This window comes from Pristis pectinata, chromosome 18 (assembly GCF_009764475.1).
Source record: "Pristis pectinata isolate sPriPec2 chromosome 18, sPriPec2.1.pri, whole genome shotgun sequence".
In the NCBI taxonomy this organism is placed as follows: domain Eukaryota; kingdom Metazoa; phylum Chordata; class Chondrichthyes; order Rhinopristiformes; family Pristidae; genus Pristis; species Pristis pectinata.
Window position 1 is genome coordinate 19,315,969 of NC_067422.1, and position 20,907 is coordinate 19,336,875.

The 20,907-nt window shown below is 39.6% G+C and overlaps 1 protein-coding gene across 5 annotated transcripts in view; it reads right to left on the minus strand.

Annotated features, from left to right (window-relative positions):
* Nucleotides 1–2,358: 2,358 nt before the first annotated feature.
* ccdc57 (coiled-coil domain containing 57) overlaps nucleotides 2,359–20,907 on the minus strand; it is a 112,575-nt gene continuing 94,026 nt past the window's right edge. For 3 of the 5 annotated variants that reach the window (XM_052033136.1, XM_052033140.1, XM_052033135.1), the window contains 2 exons: nucleotides 18,202–18,451; nucleotides 2,359–5,477 (listed from right to left, as the gene is read on the minus strand). In XM_052033136.1, coding sequence (XP_051889096.1) covers nucleotides 5,257–5,477; nucleotides 18,202–18,451 — 471 coding nt within the window. In that variant the 3' untranslated portion in view covers nucleotides 2,359–5,256. Of the gene's footprint in view, nucleotides 5,478–10,733; nucleotides 10,838–11,502; nucleotides 11,604–18,201; nucleotides 18,452–20,907 lie in introns of those variants that run through there. The other 2 variants (XM_052033138.1, XM_052033139.1) reach the window with 2 other exon arrangements.

The following is a 20,907-nucleotide window of genomic DNA, read 5'->3' on the forward strand; positions in this document are numbered from 1 at the left end:
CAGCATTAAATTTTAATTGACGATAATGTTCCAATGAATTGCCTTGGGATGTTTTGCTGTGTTGATGGAGGTATACAAATGCATGTTGTCAGTGTTGTGCATTTGTTGTCTGAATAAATATTTATTTTCTGAATAAATATTACAATCTCATTTCAAGAATGAAACATAAATTATAATTCTGTTTTATACAGATTAGTGTTGCATTAATATTCCTTCTTCCCACAATACAATAACATAAATCCAATTTACAATTAAAAATACACACATTTGAGGAAGCAAGTTATTCATTTAGTATTACTTAATTCTACAGACGGTAAATCGAGTAATTGATAAAGCCTGTGTGACACTCAAAGCCTCATTGGCGACCATCTAAGTCTTAGGAACAGGAATGACATCAGTTAATTATTGCTCAGCTAAGGTGTAGTGCCACTCACTGTATTCTGCTTGTTGATTCTTTGAACGCTGCCAGGATATTTTTATCATGTACAAACCCATCATCTTAGCCTTCAGTCTGAACTGTATATTCAGCTGATTGACCGGTAATTAGAGTAGTCTGTTGATGTCATGGCTGATGACTCCAGTAAGGCTTTTACAAATGGAGCAAAACAACAGGTATACTGAGGACTAGTACACTATGAGAAAGCTCATACAGCAGACTATAGGAACTTCTCAAACACTGGGTGTTCTACAGGTCATGGAGAGGCTTCCCTCAATGTTCTGAAAACCTGAGCAGAACATCTCAATACATTGCAATGAATTGCCTATTTCTGCAGTGTAGATACCTTATAATGCTGATGGTTGACTTCTTCCACTTCTACGATACTTCCTAGACATAGATTCCGAAGATCTAGTCAAGGGTGGTCATTTATTCTCCTCCGCCTCCATCCACACTCCTCTACCACCACTGCCTTTTGAGGAGCAGCCTTTCCAACTCCCAGGTTCCTCAGTTTCACTTAGTGCTTCCCTCTTGAAGCTCCAATTCAGCATAATGTGAAGGTTAATTGTTCAATACTGTCCTGAGAGCACAGTGTTAGATGGCTCTTCTGCCCTCTTATAAATACAAGTAAACATGTTGCACTCTACGAATATGAACAGGAGAGTTCTCCAATCGTCCAAACCAACATTTTTCACTCTACCAGTCCTAGCAACTACAGATGACTGGTCACTTAGCTCTGTTGTTTTTTTAAGATACTTGCAGTATGCACTTTCTCCCACTTTGCAACAATAAATGTACTAAAATTATTATTGTCTGAAAAATTAATTGGAAGATCCTGAGGCCATGAAAGGCATTGTGTAAAAATAAATTATCTTTCTCAGGGAAGTCATTTTCTGTAAGTGTGAAGTCTGTAAATGTGGGCACTGTCATAATTAAGGCACGTGTATTGTATGCCCCTTGGGCTACTTCCAGGCTTCAAAAATGCCTCATTTAAAGAAGTGAGCTTTCCTGGTAACTGAGATGATAAGAAACAGCATGAGAGGCCAAAGGTGCCAAGGGTACATTAAGTGGTAAAAGATGAACAGTAATAAGTATATTTAGACTCACTTTTGCTACGTGGGTGAAGTCAATAAATTTCATCTATCAGTGAAACATTTCTTATGATAGCAACAACACATTAAATCCCCTGCCACCTCCGGTGAGGCTTCCTGGCATCAGTGCCCATATGTCTTGCTCTTCCTGTTGAGGAGTGATAGGTGGTTTCTGAAAACTGGCCCTGCTTTTAGCTGTTAGTGCATTTAGTTGCCTCTTCGAAGATTTGTTTTGGACTGGTACTTCCCTTCCTAGTAGTGGCAGAAAATGAACAGATTTATTGTGCCTACTCCAAATTTATCCTATAAGGCCAATAAGCTTCCTGGGGGAAATGGCAGTACTTTATGAATGAAATCATACTGGTATACATTATTATCCCTTCAACCCATAAGTGGAGGGGGATACAAACCTCCGCTTCAAGACCCAATTTGTCAGAAATCGGATAACCTCAAATATTTCCCAAGATCTCAGAAAACTGAAGATGCCAGTCTAAAGGATAGGGTCTTTGACATCATGGCAGATCTTCCTTGTGATGTGTAAAACATCTACCTTCAGTGGGGGGGGAATAAATTTGGGGAAAAGAAAGATTACTGACATGGACCTTTGTGTACTGGATAAAAACAACCCCTAAATAGATTAATACTTTTGTCATTAATGTTATTTTGCCTTTATGCTTTACCTAGAGTGGAAATTAATATGGTTCAAAGAATGTAATTGCAAACAATCAGCATTTTGTTAAAATTGTTTTTGCTAATAGATGAATATTGCTTTTAATTTTTCTCTTTAGAAGATAATTTAAGAGCAGAAAATCATATTGTCATTTCATTTTCTCATGACATTTCTTTATGCTTAACAGCATTCAGCTATCCGCATATATGAATTGTAAAATGAGTAACAGATATTAAAGAGGGAGCTTTAATATTCCCACACGTGACTAACTTTCACCCAATCTCCAGTTTATGATCTCACCTAGAAGAGAAACTGGGGATCACAACTGGCTTCAGGTTCTCCCTGTTTGCATTTGTTTTTATGGTATCAAACTAAAATGCATGAATTGGACACCAACTTTTTAAAAGTCATATTTTGATTAGGTTACATAGAGAATAAAAAAAAGGTCCAAACTGCACCACTGGTGAAATTAAACCTGCCAGGATTCTAAAATGTGCACAGTAAAACGCTCAGGACTTTGGTGGTGGTGGTGGACTAGCAGATTTTATGGACTATTGAAATTTATTCAGATTAATACCCCAAAAGATTTTTAATTCACTTTTATTTAATGTTACATATTAGTGCTATAAATCTTCCAATGAATCTGGTCAGTTTAAAGGGAGTGTGGAAAAGAGAACCCCACCGAGCTTCAAGAAACACAACCAAGTGAGTTTAAAGGGACTGTGGGAACCAGGGCCCCAGTTTGTCAAAGGGAGTGTGGGAACTGAAGTCCAGTGGACCAATGCTGAACTATCGGAATTTCTGAATATTGGGAGAAAGGATTATTGGAGTTCTACTGTAATTGCAGTATGGTCTGGATTTTTGTGATACTTGGCATAAAACCAATCCTTATTAGGTATTTGTCACACTTGTATGTTTTGCTTAAGCTCCTGTGAGTTTTAGTTATGGATATTGTAATTTCTAATCTTTCCAATCGGTAGTTGAATGTTTCTGATTTATTCCGGTATCAGTTGGGTTTCAGTTTTGTTGTGGATTTTAGCCATATTCACTGTGTGGGTAAAGTATTCCAGTACCACTTCTGTACTGAAGTTTGATATTAGCTGTTGAGAAAACATCTTCACACAGTGGAATAGCTTGAAATGTGTTGATGTGATTACAGGAAGTTCTCACAAAATACAATATGAAGAATGACCAATAAATGTACCTTATTTTACTGTTGATGGTGAGGGAGGAATGTTGGCCACAATACTGAGAGAGTTCCTACATGTCTTCTACTAATGTCATTTGAATTCTCATCTGAATCATTAGAACAGGGCATTCAATTAAATTCTCATCCAGTGACTGGAACCTCTCAAGATGCTGCCTCATTCATCCAGAATGTCTGTCATTATTACATAGAAATAGAATTCGAATTCATAAACCTCTGATTCAGAAGTGGCACTGATCCTAATTTTACAGCCAATAGCAGTATGACGGTAATCAAAGTCAAAGCACCAGTCTTGAAGAAATCTGCTCATTTAAATATCTTGTCATTTCTGCTTTGGACCCTAAATTTCTTGATGTTGTTTTCAGGCAGTCCAAGGAGATTCCTAAAACTTGGCAACAATGATGTCATGGCAAGCTGCCAATTGCATTGAAGAATTCTCACAGACAGGAATTTAAAAGCATCCTTTTTAACAAACATTTTAAAAAGTCCATCAATAGCAAATGGTAAAATGTTTTAAGTTGCAAAGGTGGTGGGAAGAGAGAAGTGGATAGGACAAAAAGAATACCTCTAATAGGGTGAGGCCAAGGATGCCCAGGTGATCCCAATGATTCCCTAACTGCCTACTTACCCTCTCTTCAACTTGAAACTAATTTGTTTTTTTCATTCTGACAGTCCTGTTGAAGGGTCTTCAACCTGTAATGTTAATTCCTTGTTGTCTTCCCATGGATGCAGCCTGACTTGAGTATTTCCAGTATCTTCTGTTTTTAAAAGCTTGGGTACCTTGCACATGCTGAATTTGACAGGTATCACTTAAACAAAAATGCCAGCTAACCTACTGTGATCTGGGGTACTTCCTCAGTGCTGTCCCAGTTTTGTCATTGCCACTTTCTAAAGAGCTGGTTACCGGAGCACGCCAATTAGTGAAATAGTGGATAACTGAGCTGTTAATGTGATTCATATATACCTGAAGTTGTCTTTTACAACCATTAACCAGTGTAATCTTAAGAAAAAAAGGCGTATCCTGTAGAGGAGCAAGGAGTCAGTGACAGCAATGTTTGGATTTCCATGTTTAACTGTGCATGTGTACTGCAGAAGCTACTGTTGGTTTTACATTGAAATGACCCATTTTGTTCTCATTACAATAGCAAAACCTTGATGTTTGTATCAGTTGTACCACATTAATTTTATAGAGTTGTTGACATGCAAGGGGAAGATGAGAGGTTTTCTTCAGGCTAAATACATTTCAAGTAGAGTTTTACAGTGCACATATAATCCCTAGGTGTTGGAAACCTGCAGTTTTTTTTATTTATGGGATCTGGACACCATTCATTGCCCATCCCTAATTGCACTTGAATGTGGTGCTGAGCCTTCGCCTTCAACTGCTGCAGTCCTTCAGGCGAAGGTGGTCCCACAGTGCTTGGAATGCAGTCCTACAGGTGTGCTAAGATGGTTGAATGTGCTGATCTGTTCAGATACCACACGTGGTCCATCCTTACTTAAATTTTTAGCTTTGCAGTGAAAACAATGACAATTATTGTAGGCATTTTTTGCATATAGTAGAGCAATGAAAGTATTTTTAAAAAATACTTTGTGTTCACAAAAATATTACTTTTGGTGGAGGTGTGTTATTTTTGCAATCTACCCAGTTTTTCCTTTTTTTTTATTTGCCTCTATCTTTGTTCATACTGATGCATATAGCATGTACCTTGCCTTTTCAAAGTTGTATTTCCAAACACACATCCTCACTTACTGATGTTGGAATTATTTTAGTGTTCAGTATGAGAAAGCTATCTCATCTGGTATTTGTAACACCTTATACTTTTTGCTTCAGGTCTTAGTTTCACACTGTCTTTTAATCGCGTAGATTATAATTTCTAATCTTTGCAGTTTTTGTTGATTGTTTCTGTTTTGTTCCTGTACCAGTTAGACGATAAGGTTTTGCCTTGATCTGTACTGCAGCTTTAGTTCCTTGTATGGAGTACCTTGGGTCTATTCCGGCTTTTTTTAATGCAATATTATCTTGCATTGATCCTATGTTATTCCCAAGCGTTACACCACCATCATCATTATCATCTAGGAGAAAAAAAAATTCAAAATGAACAAATTTGAGGATGGTTTGAAGTAGTTCCTTAAGTTAGACAAGGAGGTATCCTGGTGGTGGTATACAGCAGAGATGAAAATCCAATAAATACAATAGAGCTCATTTCAAAGTACCACCTGCCTCCTGCGTTACCTCTTTCCCGCATCAGTCTATAACAGCTGGAACCTTTCGGACTTGAAAAGAGTCTATAATGCGTGACCCTTTGGATGTAATGTGCCGTAGCTGTAAGGGTGAGGAGTATAACTTTTTTGTAGATCCATTCAATCTCAACTAACCAACATGAAATTTTTTTAGGCAGAATTGCAAATATCTGGGGGCACAATTACTTTTGTTGAGTAATACTATTTAAAGATAAGAAAATGTATTTTTTCCCCAGTTTTCAGGAGTTTTAATTAATTCATTCCCAGATTATGGTTGTTGATGGCATTTAGTGCCTGCCTTAATTGCCCTGAGAAAGTGATAGAGATCCTCTTTCTTGAGTAACGATTTCTTTGCAGTAGTTTGATTTTAAACAGGAGTGACTTGCTGAAATGGCAGCTATGTCAGTGTCAAATGAAAACTTTTTTTTACAACAATCCAACAATGTAATAGCCACTTTTCATTTTCTATGTATATTATTTCCAGATCTGATCATGGCAGTCTGAATTCATTTCTTTAGATTACTAGATCAGATCTGTGACAATTGCACTACACAATGTTCCTAAAATTAGTAAGATATTAAAATTGTTCGTTCTACTTTTGCCACATCTCTCCCTTCTCCTTAACTCTCCAGTCAAAATTTCCCTGAAGGTCCCTATCATGATAAATGTCAAATCTCTCTCTCTCTCTCGTTTTTCCTCATATCTTCAATACTGTAGGCTCATTTTGTCCATGGCAAACCTCTCGATTTTATTCCACTTGAACGAATGACCACTTGGCTTTTCTCTTTCTCTCCCCCACCACCCACCATCCTGTCCATAGTGTCTGACATTACTTAAATAATCTTTAGATTCATTGTTTTAACAAGCTACTGTGTAACCTTAACCCCCCCCCCTTCCTCCTGAAATCCTCGTGCATGCTGCCAACTCTCTAATCTGCATTAATATTTTCTGTAACCCATTGTCTCAATCATTCCAATTTGATTTCCACTTGTGCTGGGGTAATGAATCAGTTGCACAAAGTCACAAGTGTAATCATTCCTCTATATCTATCTGCAGACCGCAGCATCCTTCAACCCCCATTGTCCAGCTGTGTTAGTGACCACCCCAGTTCCACTATTACTTTGCAGTCCTCATCAATTTCCTGCAAATACTCCAAAGGATCTAACCTTGGCCCACTTCTATTTCTCAACTCGATGCTGCCCCTTGTTGACATTATCTTAAAAACATGTCAGGTTCTGTGTGCATGGCAACAACACTCAACTACATCTCAACACTAGCACTCCTGATCCCTCCACTGTCACTTTGTTGGCTGACATCCAGCTAGATGAGGCAACTTCACCTCCAATGAAACATGGTGAAGACAAAAGCCATTGCTTTTTGCCCTTTTGCACACTCAATTCCTTGACCACCATTTTCATCCCTTTCCTTGTGGAGTATCTGAGACAGAATCTGAACCTTTGCATACATGGTGTTTTATTTAACCCTGAGTTGAGCTTTTGACCTCGTAGTCTCTCCATCATTAAAATTCGAGTCTTCCATCTTTATGATATTCGACATCTGCCCTTGCTTTTTCTCAGCTAAGCTTTTATTTCTTCTAGAATTGATTACTTCATTGCTCTCTGGATCCCTGTCATCCACATCTTATAAACTGGAAATTGTCCAGAACTCTACTTGCTTGTCCTAACTCGGAATGTAGCTCATCCACCATCTCTATGATTGTGAATGTACATCAATTGCCAGCCACTAAAATTCAAGTTTCTCCATTAGCTTGACCTTACCTCCTCTGCCATCCCTTACTTCGTTTCCCATACTACTGAGCGCCATACCCAGTTACCCAGGTTATAATCATAAAAAAAATCCATCCCCTAAACCTTTTCTACTTCTCCCTCTCTCTAGTTAAGACTTTTCTTAACACTTGCCTCTTGACATGGCTTTTGGTCACTGCTTTGAAATGCAATTTATTTGATAAGCATCCTTACGAAGAACTATGTTATATGCACTATGCCAACTACTATTTGATCAGCCAGAGCTATGAGTTGCCAGATAGTCCTCTCTTCCAGGGAAAAGCCAAGTTGTATTGATACCTCTTAAATTGTTTGTTACTTCTTTCTTGCCAGAAACCATCAAAAAAGATATACTTACCTTTATTACAAGTTCCTACTCTAATTAGAAAAAGTAAAAGCATCAGCAATTCTACACACAGCTCTCATCACTTTTATTACTGCAGTCTCTGACAACAAAATATTTTTATTAATATAATCCAACCATATATAGATCATATCACTGTTACAAATTAATAATGGAATTTTAAAGGAGATTTAAGGTTTCCTACTAGCTCAGTTTCTGCAGAGAGTGAATAAATATCCAATTCTCCATCCCACTGAGGTGATACATGTCTGCTTCAATACCAAGGGAAAACTGGTTAACTTATATTTGAGCAACCCACTCAACTGCATATACAAGGACCTTGGGGAAGGATCAGGCTGGACTGTATCTGCTTTGATCAATGTTACTATATACACTCACTGTCAAAACTCAAATTAATAAAGGAACCTCGATTGAGCTATCAAAATTTAATAGGATTGGCTGAATTGCACACTAAGGTGAAGTAATTTCCTTCAGGGTAGTAGGTAAGAGAATTGCTTAAAAGAGGCACTGATATATCAGAAGTGCTGTAAATAAAAAGAAAGTCTACGAATTAAATGTTACGGACTCAGTGAATGTCCTTTTAAGATTGTGTATGTGTGTGGGACGTGCTTACGTCAACAGAAGATAAAGGACGTAATGACGTTGTTGAAGAAGTCAGAAGAAGAGAGAGAGAAGGGAGAGAGAGAAGGGAGAGAGACACCAGCCTGCTAGTTTTCTCTATCGATGGATGGGAAACAATAACTGTGTTTGCCACTGAAATCCATGCATGGAAATTGGAAGTAATCCGGTGGAGTTCACTTTGTTGCTGACCTGTAGAAGGAAACAGGTATTTGTGTGGACGACCACTATTCGGATGCTTTTCGGGGTGAGGAAGTCACTACCGAGTAAACACTGAGGTGTCGTTTGGGTTCCATCGTGGAACATTTGGATTTCGTAATTACTCTCCCTATGTTCTCTACATCTACGTCTTATCTCCAGACAACGGTGGTTGTTGAAGAAGCCTTTGCTCATGTTTCACCTTATGGCTTGCGGAACTGAACTTTAAGAACCATTCCTGAACTTGGAGTTTGGGACTTTGCCACACACACACGAAGAGTTTAGTTTTAGGGGTTAACGTTCAAGGTTTAACATTTTTGAATTCTAACATACTAACATTTTTACTTTTATTTTACGTATTATCATAAGTAGTAATTAATAAAATAGTTTTTAACACTGAATCATGCTCAGTGTGTTTCTTTTGTTGCTGGTTCGTGACATAAATAAGAAAACATAAGAAATAGAAACTGGCCATTCAATCCCTCATGTTTGCTCTGTCACTCAATTAACCTCAGCGCCACTTTCCTGCACTAACCCTTTGATTCACTTAGGCAACAACATTTTTTTGAATCTTATCTTGAATATACACTGAGCTCTACAACCCTCTTGGGAGAGAATCCTAAAGATTCACCACCGTCTGGTTGAAGAAATTTGTCCCTTTCTCTGTCATGAATGCCAAACCCTTGTTTTGAGACTGACCCCTGCAAAGTACTGTCCTTAACATACAAGCCCAGGAATACCTTTCCCTCACTGGTGAAAAACAGTCATTACCTGAGTGGGAATGAGATAATGGCCCAAATATTAGACTCTTGTCAGAATAAGTACTAGTAAGTTTTGGGACTCCCTTGCAAACACAAGTTTCAGATTTACTATCTGAGTTCCACTGGTGATTTCTAAGCTGCATGCAATCACTGGACTAGACTCCCAATGAAATCCATTGATTAAGCAGGGAGATCACTGGGATTCCCTGACATCTAAATTGTGAAATCTGCTCACAGAACTTGCAGTCTAACCTTGTGAGAACCCACTCAGTTGAATGGGCATAGTATCTGTAGTTTGTTTAATGTTTTTAATAAAGTGTTCTTAAAAAAAAATCCCAATTGTTGTTTGCAGGAGAGTTACAAACTACTGCCTCCCTTTGCTTTTAAAATATCCAATTCCCCCCTCACTGAGATGATGCAAAGTTTTCTCCACAAAAGTCTAGCTTTACTTTTTTGACAGTTCCCTAATCCTGGACTTGCTTACTAGTGGAACTAATTTTTCTGCCTTCCCTATCACTTAAATAGGAAAATTTACCTGAAATAGGAAAAATTAAAGTTCATGCCATTAGGCTGTAGGCTACCCAAGTGGAATATGAGATGCTGTCCTTCTCAGGTTAGCTAGTTGTGGCTAATTAGGTGCCAAGGGATCATTGCTTGGGCCTCAACAATTCACAAACAAAATCAACGATTTAACTGAGGGGACCAAATGTCATAATTCCAAGTTTGCTGGTAATTCTAGGTGGGATTGTAAGTACGGAGGAGGACGTAAAGAGGCTTCGGGGAGATACGGATCAACAGGTGGAATATATACGGAAAGATGTGCTCAAAACAGAAAAGCAGGGTATTTTTTTTAAATGATGAGAGATTGGGTAGCGAACTCTGGGCCTGCCCACTAATCACTTTCCTGCTTATTGATCTGAAGCACTTCTCTCTGCTGATGCTGCCTGACTTGGTGAGTATTTCAAGTATTTTCTCTTTTTATTTCAGATTTCCAGTATCTTTGGTATTTTGCTTTGGGCTCATTTTTCTGTATTTTCCTTGGGAATTAATAGTGAGTAATATGGGATCCACTGATTTTATTGTGAACCTCTGGATATTTTCTGCATGCCCCATATACTACAGTTCACCACTTATAACCAGTTACCACTGAATTATTTACTCCAGAGAACTCAATTTTCATAATTTCTGATTACTCAATCATTAAGGACATTAATCTTTTTTGATTTCTTAATTAGTTCTGTTTTCAGCTGTTTTCACATCCACAAAATTGATAGGTGCAACAAGTTCACTTCCAAAAAACAGGTCTGAATTTAATAGAATGTCTTTTTTCATTTTTACTTCCTTTTGCCATATATTACTCAAAGTTGACACATTTTTTGAAATTGAAAATGGAAAAAAAACTGCAGATGGTGGAAATCCAAAATAAAAATGGAAAGTGCCAGAAATACTCAGCAGGCCAGGCTGCATCTGTGGGAAGACAAAAAGAGTCAATGTTTCAGGTCAAAAACACTTTGTTTTTTTATTGTCTTCCTTCTCTCATATGGTGCCTACTGGAAATTTCTAACCCAAACCAAGCATGATATTTTTTCAAACTAGATTCATTCTTATTAGCAGAATGTACAGCATTTCAGAATTTACACCAAATTGTGTAATCATCTATTCAATGTTTTTTAGTTAAAGATTTGTACCAAAATCTTAAAATTGATGTCCTTGTGGTTGCAAAAATAATAAATGTATCTCTTGATTGGGATCCAGTTATGTGGGAATTTGGAGAATATAGTGGCTGATTTTTTTAAGGTGTTAAATAGAAATGGTTCGGTCTTTTAACAAAGAACAAAACTGGAGTACAAAAACTAATACTTATGAAATAGCAATTTTGAAATAAGAGCTGCAATTGCTTGTGACAAAATTATGCAGTTACAAAATTGCTTAGTTTGCATTTGCAATGTTGTATTTCTTTTACCTGTAATCTTACAGTTTGATATTTGTTGCATAATCTACCCAGGGGAAACAAGGATAAAGCCAGACTGCCAACAGCTCGTGTATTGAACCTGAATTCTGCTCGTCCCACATTTTTGGTTAATCATCTATTCATTTGGGTTGTCTGCTGATATGGCAATGCAAATTGCTACCTGATTATTTCAAATGGTTCACAAAATAGATAACCTCTCCACCCAGACGAAGGAAAGTGCTGTGTAATCAGACTGTTCCCAAGATAAAAGTCCCTGCAGACCTAAAACAAACAAATGCAACAAAGTAAAATTCAATCCATTCCCAGAAATAAAGCTACAACTTTTTTGCTGAATTTTCATGAAATATTCTGTACGTTCATGTATGAACGGCAAAGTGAATTAATGCACCTTCCAATGGAGTAATGAATCACTCTGGACCACGGAGGACTTGAGTGCCTTTCAATAATTAGGTAATCTTGGTCAGAAATTTTGTGGGGTTCCTCCAGCAATCTATGAAATAGAACTAACAGGAGTCATCAAAGGTTACCATTTCCTGAAAAGTATGTGCGTGGCTTTGGCTGCTGACACCAGCAAAGCGCAGGGATAATTTCCTCTGCAGTCAAGTCGTCCAGTTACATTGTGCACATTCATGCTTGAGTGCCCACAAGGGTTGGAGGGAGGGAATCATGTACACCTCTGCAGATGGTAGTAGTAATGATGACTAGGAATGGAAACCAGCAAATTGTCAACAAACCTATCTAGTTCATTAACGTCTTTCTGGGAGGGAATCAATAATCCTTATCCCATGGGGTTAGATGACTTCAAACCTACAGCAATGTACTGAACTTCCAAGTGCTCTCTTGACTGACCTACGAATTTAACAGCTGCATGAAACTACTGTCAATATGTAATATTAGTAATAAATCTGGATAGACCTAGGCAGTGGATGTGGATGCAGCAAAGGTATACTTGTCCAGACAATTCTAGGAAAGTCCTCCTCACAAACATCTAAGAACTACTGCATAAACTGGGAGGTCTGTTCAGACAACACCCTGGCATTAGTCCTCACAGAATCACTTCTTTCAATGTTTCCATAAGCTTTCCTGTACAGTTACAACAGTAGCATGGAGCAATACAGAACAGATACAGGCCCTTCAGCCCAACGAGTCCATGCCAACCACAGTACCTGCCCAGCTAGCCCCAATTTCCTGCATTAGGTCCATATCCCTCCGAGCCTCGCCCCTCTATTTACCTATCCAAGTGCTTCTTAAATTATACTATTGTACCTGCCTCAACCATTTCCTCTGGCAGGGCATTCCATATACTCACCATCCTCTGGGTGAAAAAGTTGCCCCACAGGTCCCTTTTTAAATCTTTCCCCTCTCACCCTAAATCTATGCCCCCTAGTTTTGGACTTCCTCACCCTGGGGAAAAGACTGTTACCATCCACTTTTCTATGCTTCTCATAATTTTAAATACTTCTATAATGTCACCCCTCAATCTCCTACGTCCCAAGGAATAAGGACCTAGCCTGGCCAACCTCTCCCTATAACCCAGGCCTATAGTCCTGCAACATCCTCGTAAACCTTCTCTGCACTCTTTCCAGTTGAACCATACCTTTTCTATAATAGGGCAACCAAAACAGTACACAGTACTCCAAGTGCGGCCTCACTAATGATTTATACAACTGTAACATAATGTCCCAAATCCTATGCTCAGTGCCCTGACTGATGAAGGCCAGCATGCTAAATGCCTTTTTCACCACCTTATCTACCTGTGATGCCGCTTTCAACGAGCTGTGCACTTGTACTCCTAGGTCCCCCTGTTCCATTACGCTCCCTAGTGCCCTACCATTTATAGTACGTCCTATGCTGGTTTGACTTTCCAAAATGCATCACCTCACACATCTGTATCGAAATTCGTTTGCCACTCCTCGGCCCACTTCCCTAATGGCTCAAGATCCCCCTGTAATCTATGATAACCTTCGTCACTATCAACAACACCTCCATCTTTCGTGTCATCTGCAAACTTACTGATCAAACCTTGTGTATTTGCATCCAAGTCATTTATATAAATAATGAATAACAAGGGTCCAACACCGAACCCTCTGGCACACCACTAGTCACCGGCCTCCATTCCAAGAAACAACCTTCAACCACCCCCCTCTGCTTCCTACCTCTGAACCAATTTTCAATCCACCTAATTAGTTCTCCCTGGATTCCATGGGACCTAACCTTCCAGACCGGCCAACCATGCATGAGTTTGTTGAAGGCCTTGCTAAAGTCCAAATAGACAACATCCACTGCCCTACCCTCATCTTCCCTTTTGGTTATCTTTTAAAAAAACTCAAAGATTCATCAAGCACGACTTTCCACGCACAAAGCCATGCTGACTCCTCCTAATCGGACATTATCTATCCAAATGCTGGTAGATCCTGTCCCTCAGACTACACCCCCCCCTCCCCCCAAAGTAACTTCCCCACTACTGATGTCAGGCTGACCAGCCTGTAGTTCCCTGGCATGTCCTTGCTACCCTTCTTAAAGAACGGAACAACATTAGCCACCTTCCAGTCTTCGAGAACTCCACCAGCAGCTACCGATGAAGCAAATATCTCCACAAGGGCCTCCGCAATTTCTTCTCTAGTCTCCCACAAAGTCTGAGGATGCACTCGGTCAGGCCCTGGGGATTTATCCACCTTAATGTGTTGTAAGACTGTAAATACCTCCTCTATGGCAATATGAATTTTCTCCAAAACATCTATACTTGTTTTTCTTATCTCTTGAGCAACCATGATTTTCTCTTCAGTAAATACTGAAGAGAAATATTTGTTAAAACTCCCACCCATCTCCTGCAGATTGAGACAAAGGTGGCCCTGTTGATCTCCAAGGGGACCTACTCTCTCCCTTGCCACCCTTTCCTTCACCTTAACCTGCCAGATCCATCTCATACCCTCTCTTTGCCCTCCTGATTTCCCTCTTAAGTGTATTCTTAACCTTTTTATAGTCATCAAGGGATTCACTCATCCTCGATCTCCTAAATCCAAATGTATGCTTCCTTCTTTTTCCTTATCAGAGCTTCAATAACTCTCGTCAGCCAAGGTTCCCTAAACCTGCCAGGTTTACCATTCATGCTAACAGGAACATGCTGCCCTTGGACTCTTGATACCACACTCTTAAAAGTCTCCCACTTGCCATTTGTTCCTTTGTCTTCAAACAGGCTCGCCCAATTGACCTCTGCTAGATCCTGCCTAATTCCCCCAAAATTAGCCCTGCTCCAGTTTAGGACCTTAACCTGTGGACCTGTCCTATCCTTTTCCATCACTATCTTAAAACTAATAGAATTATGGACACTGGACCCAATGTGCTCACCGACAGACACTCCTGCCACTTGCCCTACCTCATTCCCCAGGTGGAGGTCCAGTGTCGCACCCTCTTTAGTAGGTCCCTCCATATATTGACAAAGGAAACTTTCCTGGACACATTCACAAATTCCACCCCATCCAGGCCCTTAACACTCTGGGTGGCCCAGTCAATACCGGGGAAATTAAAATCTCCCACTAATACAACCCTATTTTTCCTACAACTATGAACAATTTCTCTACACACCCGCTTCTCAAGTTCCCACTGACTACTGTAGCATCTAAACAACAGTGTGTAAAATTGTCCAGTTATGTCTTGCCACAAAAAGCAGGACAAAGAGAATCTGGCTAATTAAAGCAGGTACCACCAGGCTCAAGAACAGCTTCTATCCCGCTGTTATAAAACTATTGAATGGTCCCCTAGCACAATAAGATGGACTCGTGACCTCACAATCTACCTCATCATGGCCTTGCACCTTAGTGTCTGCCTGCACTGCACTGTCTCTGTAACTGTAACACTTTATTCTGCACTCTGTTATCGTTTTTCCTTGTACTACCTCAATGCACTGTTGTAATGAAATGATCTGTATGGATGGCATGCAAAACATCAGTACATGTGACAATAATAAATCAATTTACCTTATCAATCTGCTCTGTTATCAGTAAAGTGATTAAAAGGTGTCATTGATAGTCCTTTAAAGTGACATTTACTTATTAATAACCTGTCAACCAATGCTCAGTTTGGGTTCTGCTGGGACCACTCTGAGCTGCCTTACTCCAGAGAGGTTAAAAGACAGCATGGCATCTTAGTTAAAACTGAAGTCAATGAGAATTGAGGGAAATCGCCTCCATTGCCTGGGGTCATATGTAGCACAAATGATGGTTGTGGCTGTGGGTACCAGGACATTATTCTTGCAGTTCCTTGAGCCAGTATCCAAGACTCAACCACCTTCAATTGCTTCAGGAATGACCTTACCTCCATCATAAGGTTAGAAATGAAATATTCACTGCAGATTGCAGTATGTTCAAATCCATTTGTAACTCCTAGAAACTCTTTGAGATACTACAATAAGTTAATAGTCCTGTAGGCAAAAAGAAGACATATTGCTTTATATTTTTCTCCCCTCCTGTTGGTGAAATCTAGCACTCATATAGTTTAAAGTGGGGAGTGTAACAAAAAAGTGGGAAAGTTTTGAAATCTGTACAGGTACAAACAAGATATTGTGTGGTTCTCCGAGACTTTACCTCAGTATAGAGCTAGTGGGATTGTTGAAAATTGAAGAATACAATACTGTTGAACTAAGCTTGAAATAAGCAGCGTCTGATAATGACATGAGCCTGATATAACAAATTCTACTCAATGTCTGAAAGCATACAACATCTTTAGTGATTACCTTACGAGCAATGTAAACAAATTGATTGTTGTTATATTTGCAAAAGCAAATGTCACTGAATTTCAGATATCATTGAACTTTGTGGAAATAAAAGGCAAATATTCCATCAGTATTATTGCCTCACCAGCTGCTCTGCAGACTTTGATTTACCCTGTGCTACAATTTTATAGGATCAGTTATCAACCAGCATGTAAATAGTGTGATATTCTTCCTGAGTGTAGACTGTGAGTAGTGATAATAAATATAAGGAATTTAAATTCAAAGCTCCCATTAGAACTAAAGGTAGAAGACTTACCAATCACACTATGGCTCTAATCACAGAGAGTCATTGTACAACAATGGGCTCTTCAGCCCCCCATGTCCATGCTGACCCCTTTGCCCACAACACTAATCCTATTTGCCCGAATTGGTCTGTATCCTTCTATACCTTACCTATTTAAGTGTCTGTCTATGTGTCTCTTAAACAGAGTGAGTGCATTTGACTGCATCACCTCCTCTGGCAGCAAGTTCCATTTATCGACCACTCTCTGTGTGTAAAAAGAAAAGGGAAAAAAATTCCCCTCAAATACCCTTTAAAACTCCTTCCCTTCACCTTAAACCTATGCCCTCTTATTTTTGATATCCCTACCAAGGGAAAAAGATTCTGACCATCTACTCTATCTATGCCTCAGGTCACCCCTCAGCCTCCTTCACTCCAGGGAAAACAAACGCAGCCTATCCAATCTGTCCCCATAACTGGAGTCTCTAATCCAGGCAACATCCTGGTGAATCTCCTCACAACAACCTTGCTATAATATAACAACCAGAACTGCACACAATACTTCAAGTGCGGTCTAACTGTAGGAGGGATGTGGTTGCGCTGGAGGGAGAGCAACGGAGATTCAGCAGGATATGGCAACATAACATTCCAACTTTTACAGTCATTAATATATATCACAAACAATAAATGTCCCAACACCACTCCCTGTGATATACCACTGCTTACAGACTTCCAATCAGAAAATCATCCTTCCACCACTACCCTCTCCCTCCTATCACTAAGCCAATTTTAGATCCAATTAGCTAGCTTGCCATGGATCCCGTGTGCCTTAACCTTCTGGACCAGCCAACCATTTGGGACCTTGTCAAATGCCTTTTCTAAAGACCATATAGACAATGTTTACAATCTTTTTGGTTACCTTCTCAAATAACTCCAATTAAATTAATGAGGCAGGACTTCCCCACACAAAGCCACGCTGACTCTCCCTGATCAGCACTTGCCTTTCAAAATGCACATAAATCCTATCCCGTAAGTTTCTCCAAAAATTTCCCTACTACTGCTATAAGACTCACTAGCCTGTAGTTATCTGGCTTATCCCTGCTGCCTTTCTTAAGTAAAGGAACAACATTGCCTATCCTTCAGTGTTTTGGCATCTCATCTGTGGCTGTTGAAGATGCAGGAGTCTCCATCAGGGCCCAGCTGTCTCCTCTCTTGCTTCCCTTAGCAATCTGGGATAGATCTCATCCAGCCCTGGGGATTTGTGCATCCCATGACATCTATCACCGCTGCCTTAATGCTGACTTGGTCCTGAAAAGGAAGATCTTTTTTCCCGAAGAACAGAGTGGGATAAAGGAGAAGTGCATGTATAAGATTATGAAAAAGAGAGAGCAAGAGATTCAGAATACGGGGGAGGGGAAGAGAAGTTAGTGGAGGGACCTAGCAGATAGGGAGAGGCAAGGACCAAATCACACGGGGATAGCAAGGAGATATTCTTACATATGACCTCCAAAAAAGCTGAGTGGAAGAGGTAGGGAAAAGGGAAACTAGAAACATTGGACAATTGGTAGGACAGAAATTGATTGTGATTATTTCCTATCACAGTGGAGTGGTCAATTAATGTTGCAAAATGTGAAAATACATAATTCAGACTCCCAAGGTTTTGCCCCAGTAGCATTAGCTAAGCTCTCTCATAAGGGCAACCAATATAGACAGTAAAGAGTCCTGATGTGAACCCCATATTTTGTTGGCATTTTCTATTGAAAGGAATAATATTTTCTTAAATAACCTTCGTCTTGTATTATTTTTCACGTTCACTGTTGGGCACAGAATTACACTAATGCTCCACACATTCATTCTTCACTCTTCACCTGGTTCAGTGTTGCTCTGTGGAGTAGATATAGGTGGACTGGGTCCTCCCTCCAACATCCTCCAGATACCTTGAATAGAACTATCAGCTCCATAGGATGACATTAGTTGTTCAGAATGGGTGGGTGGACTGTGCATAATGGGCTGTGACTGGCTGGGTTCTGGTGCGGGTGGATATGACTGACCATTGTCTGAGAATTCACATTCCTTTGCTTTGCTGAGTGCAGTTTTCACTATAGCTACAGCTTGGTCCTGTAGATAAAATCAGAAAAATTAGACTTTGCAAATTCAATTGAAAGAATTAACTCACCTTTCCTTTTTGCACCTTATCCATATTTCCTATTCTATTTCCTTTCTACCAAAGATTGCCGAGGTATAGTTCCATAACTTGTCTGAATGGTTACCAATGAGATATGGCAGGATATTTGATTATTGTAACTGATAAAGCGAGGCCAATTTTTTCCCCATCCTATGTTGAGAGTTGTGTAATTCTAATGGAAAACAATGGAAGTCCTGACTGAATTTTATCTTTCATTAATTCTAATTACAGAGCTCCTAGAACCCTGATCAAAGACCAGTCCTTTTCTCTTTGGAGAGAAGGAGGATAAGAGGTGACTTGATAGAGTTGTACAAGATGATAAGAGGCATAGATCGAGTGGACAGTCAGAGACTTTTTCCCAGGGTGAAAATGACTAACACGAGGGGTCATAATTTGATGGTGATTGGAGGAAGCTATAGGGGGGATATCAGAGGTAAGTTTTTTTTTTAGACAGAAAGTGGTGGGTGCATGAAACGCACTGCCAGCAGAGATTGTGGAGGCAGATATGTTAGGGTCATTTAAGAGACTCTTAGATAGCCATATGAATGATAAAAAAAATAGAGGGCAATGTGGGAGGGAAGGGTTAGCTAGATCTTAGAGCAGGATAAAATATCTCAACAACATCGTGGGCTGAAGGGCCTGTACTGTGCTGTATGGTCAATGTTCTACGTTTAACTCAACAGAGACTTGGATTTGAACCTAGCAGCATTTCTAATCTGAATGGCTCAGCTGCTCATTGAGTAAACTCGATCACAAGCAATCTTGTAAATGTGTCCTTCCCAGAGCATTTGATTTGTGGATTATGCAACAGGAATATCCTCCTTCACATGAAATTACTCAGCCACCATGGTGTAATGTGCTGGCCTCAGCTGCAAAATCCAATGTCTCATTTATATATCCTGTGTTGTTTTCAATATACTTTGTTTTGATTTTAAACGCTGGCAATTTCAAATACAGTCTGCTTGGAGCCACTGAAAATTGGGATTAATTTTACAGCCTTCTAAAGGTGAAGCATGGCATGCCTATGGTACAGCTTGGAAGAAATTCATTCTATATTGCAGAGAGATTTTATGCTGTTATTTTAAAGATCAGAAAAATGGAAGCAACAAGAATAAATGGAGCAAAAAACCTGTAAGTTTTAGAAAATAAAACAGTAAATGCTAGAAGCACTTTGCCAGTCCAACGGTATCCATATTTGATCTGCTGAGTGCTTCCACCAATTTTTATTTTTGCAAGCAGTAGAATATGGGTTTTATATTCTTCAGACTTTAAGGATTACTGCTTAGTTTAGTAGGTTAGCATGGTCCCTGAAAGAGAGCACCCACTGGTCAGCTCACCTGGCAAACATCCATTCTTGACTATCTGGAAGGAGCAAAATAAAATTGAGAGGGAATCTTTCACCTTCTTCCTTCCGCTGGGGAATCCTGGCAATTTGCTGTGTACAGCAGGAATCCTAAGGCATGCATTGCACAATCCTTGAACTTAAAAGGTTGTGTGCGTTACCAGACTTGAAAAAAGAAACCTTTGCTCATTGTGAGCAGAATTCAGAACCACTGCCTGGAGCTTCACCAATTTCAAACATGACCAGACAGACCACTTGGCACCACCTGTTGGCTGAAGTGGTAACTACATCCAAGAAGTGGGTGAAACTGCACTCAAAAGTTGATAAACGAATGTTATCCTTTGCCAATCTATACAAAATGGACTAACTGCTTTTTAAATCATTTGACAGTTTTTAAGTTCACATGGAAATATACCAGGTGAACATAAGAAACAGGCTCAAGTCACTCTAGCTGATCATTCAAGAAAATCATGGCTGATTTGGCGTGGTACACTTTCCTGTCTTATTCTTATAAGTGTCAATTTGCCCAAAATTTAAAAAATCCATCCCAGCTTTGAGTGTACCCTAATGGATGAGATGGTGCTTGACCCACTGCCTTTGGCAGCTGCTTGCCTGCACTTACTTTTTATCACAGTGGGAAGCCAGGTGAGCTGACCAAGAAGCGTTTGCAAGCTAGAGGGAACTCCAAGCAGCCAACAGGTCTTAGGCGGTGTACCAGTAGGGCTTGCTCCCAGAATATCCTGACAGCCTGCTTGCTGCTATCAAAAGCTTTTGAACTGTTTTAAAATGTCTCTGATTATCAGATATTTAAATAATTTTCTTTAAATTTTTTTATATGTAATGCTTTTAACTATCTGCTGTGTTTTAAAATAAAGTAACGCAAGTACTTATCTTTTTCCATAAATTCCTCTCTAGTCTTCCCTCCCATAAAGCACCTGACTGCTCCCCTCAGCATGTTAGTACTTCATAGAGTTGCTAAGCATAGAAACAAACCCTTTGGCCCACTGCGTCAATACTGACCATCATGCCTGTCTACACTAATCCCAC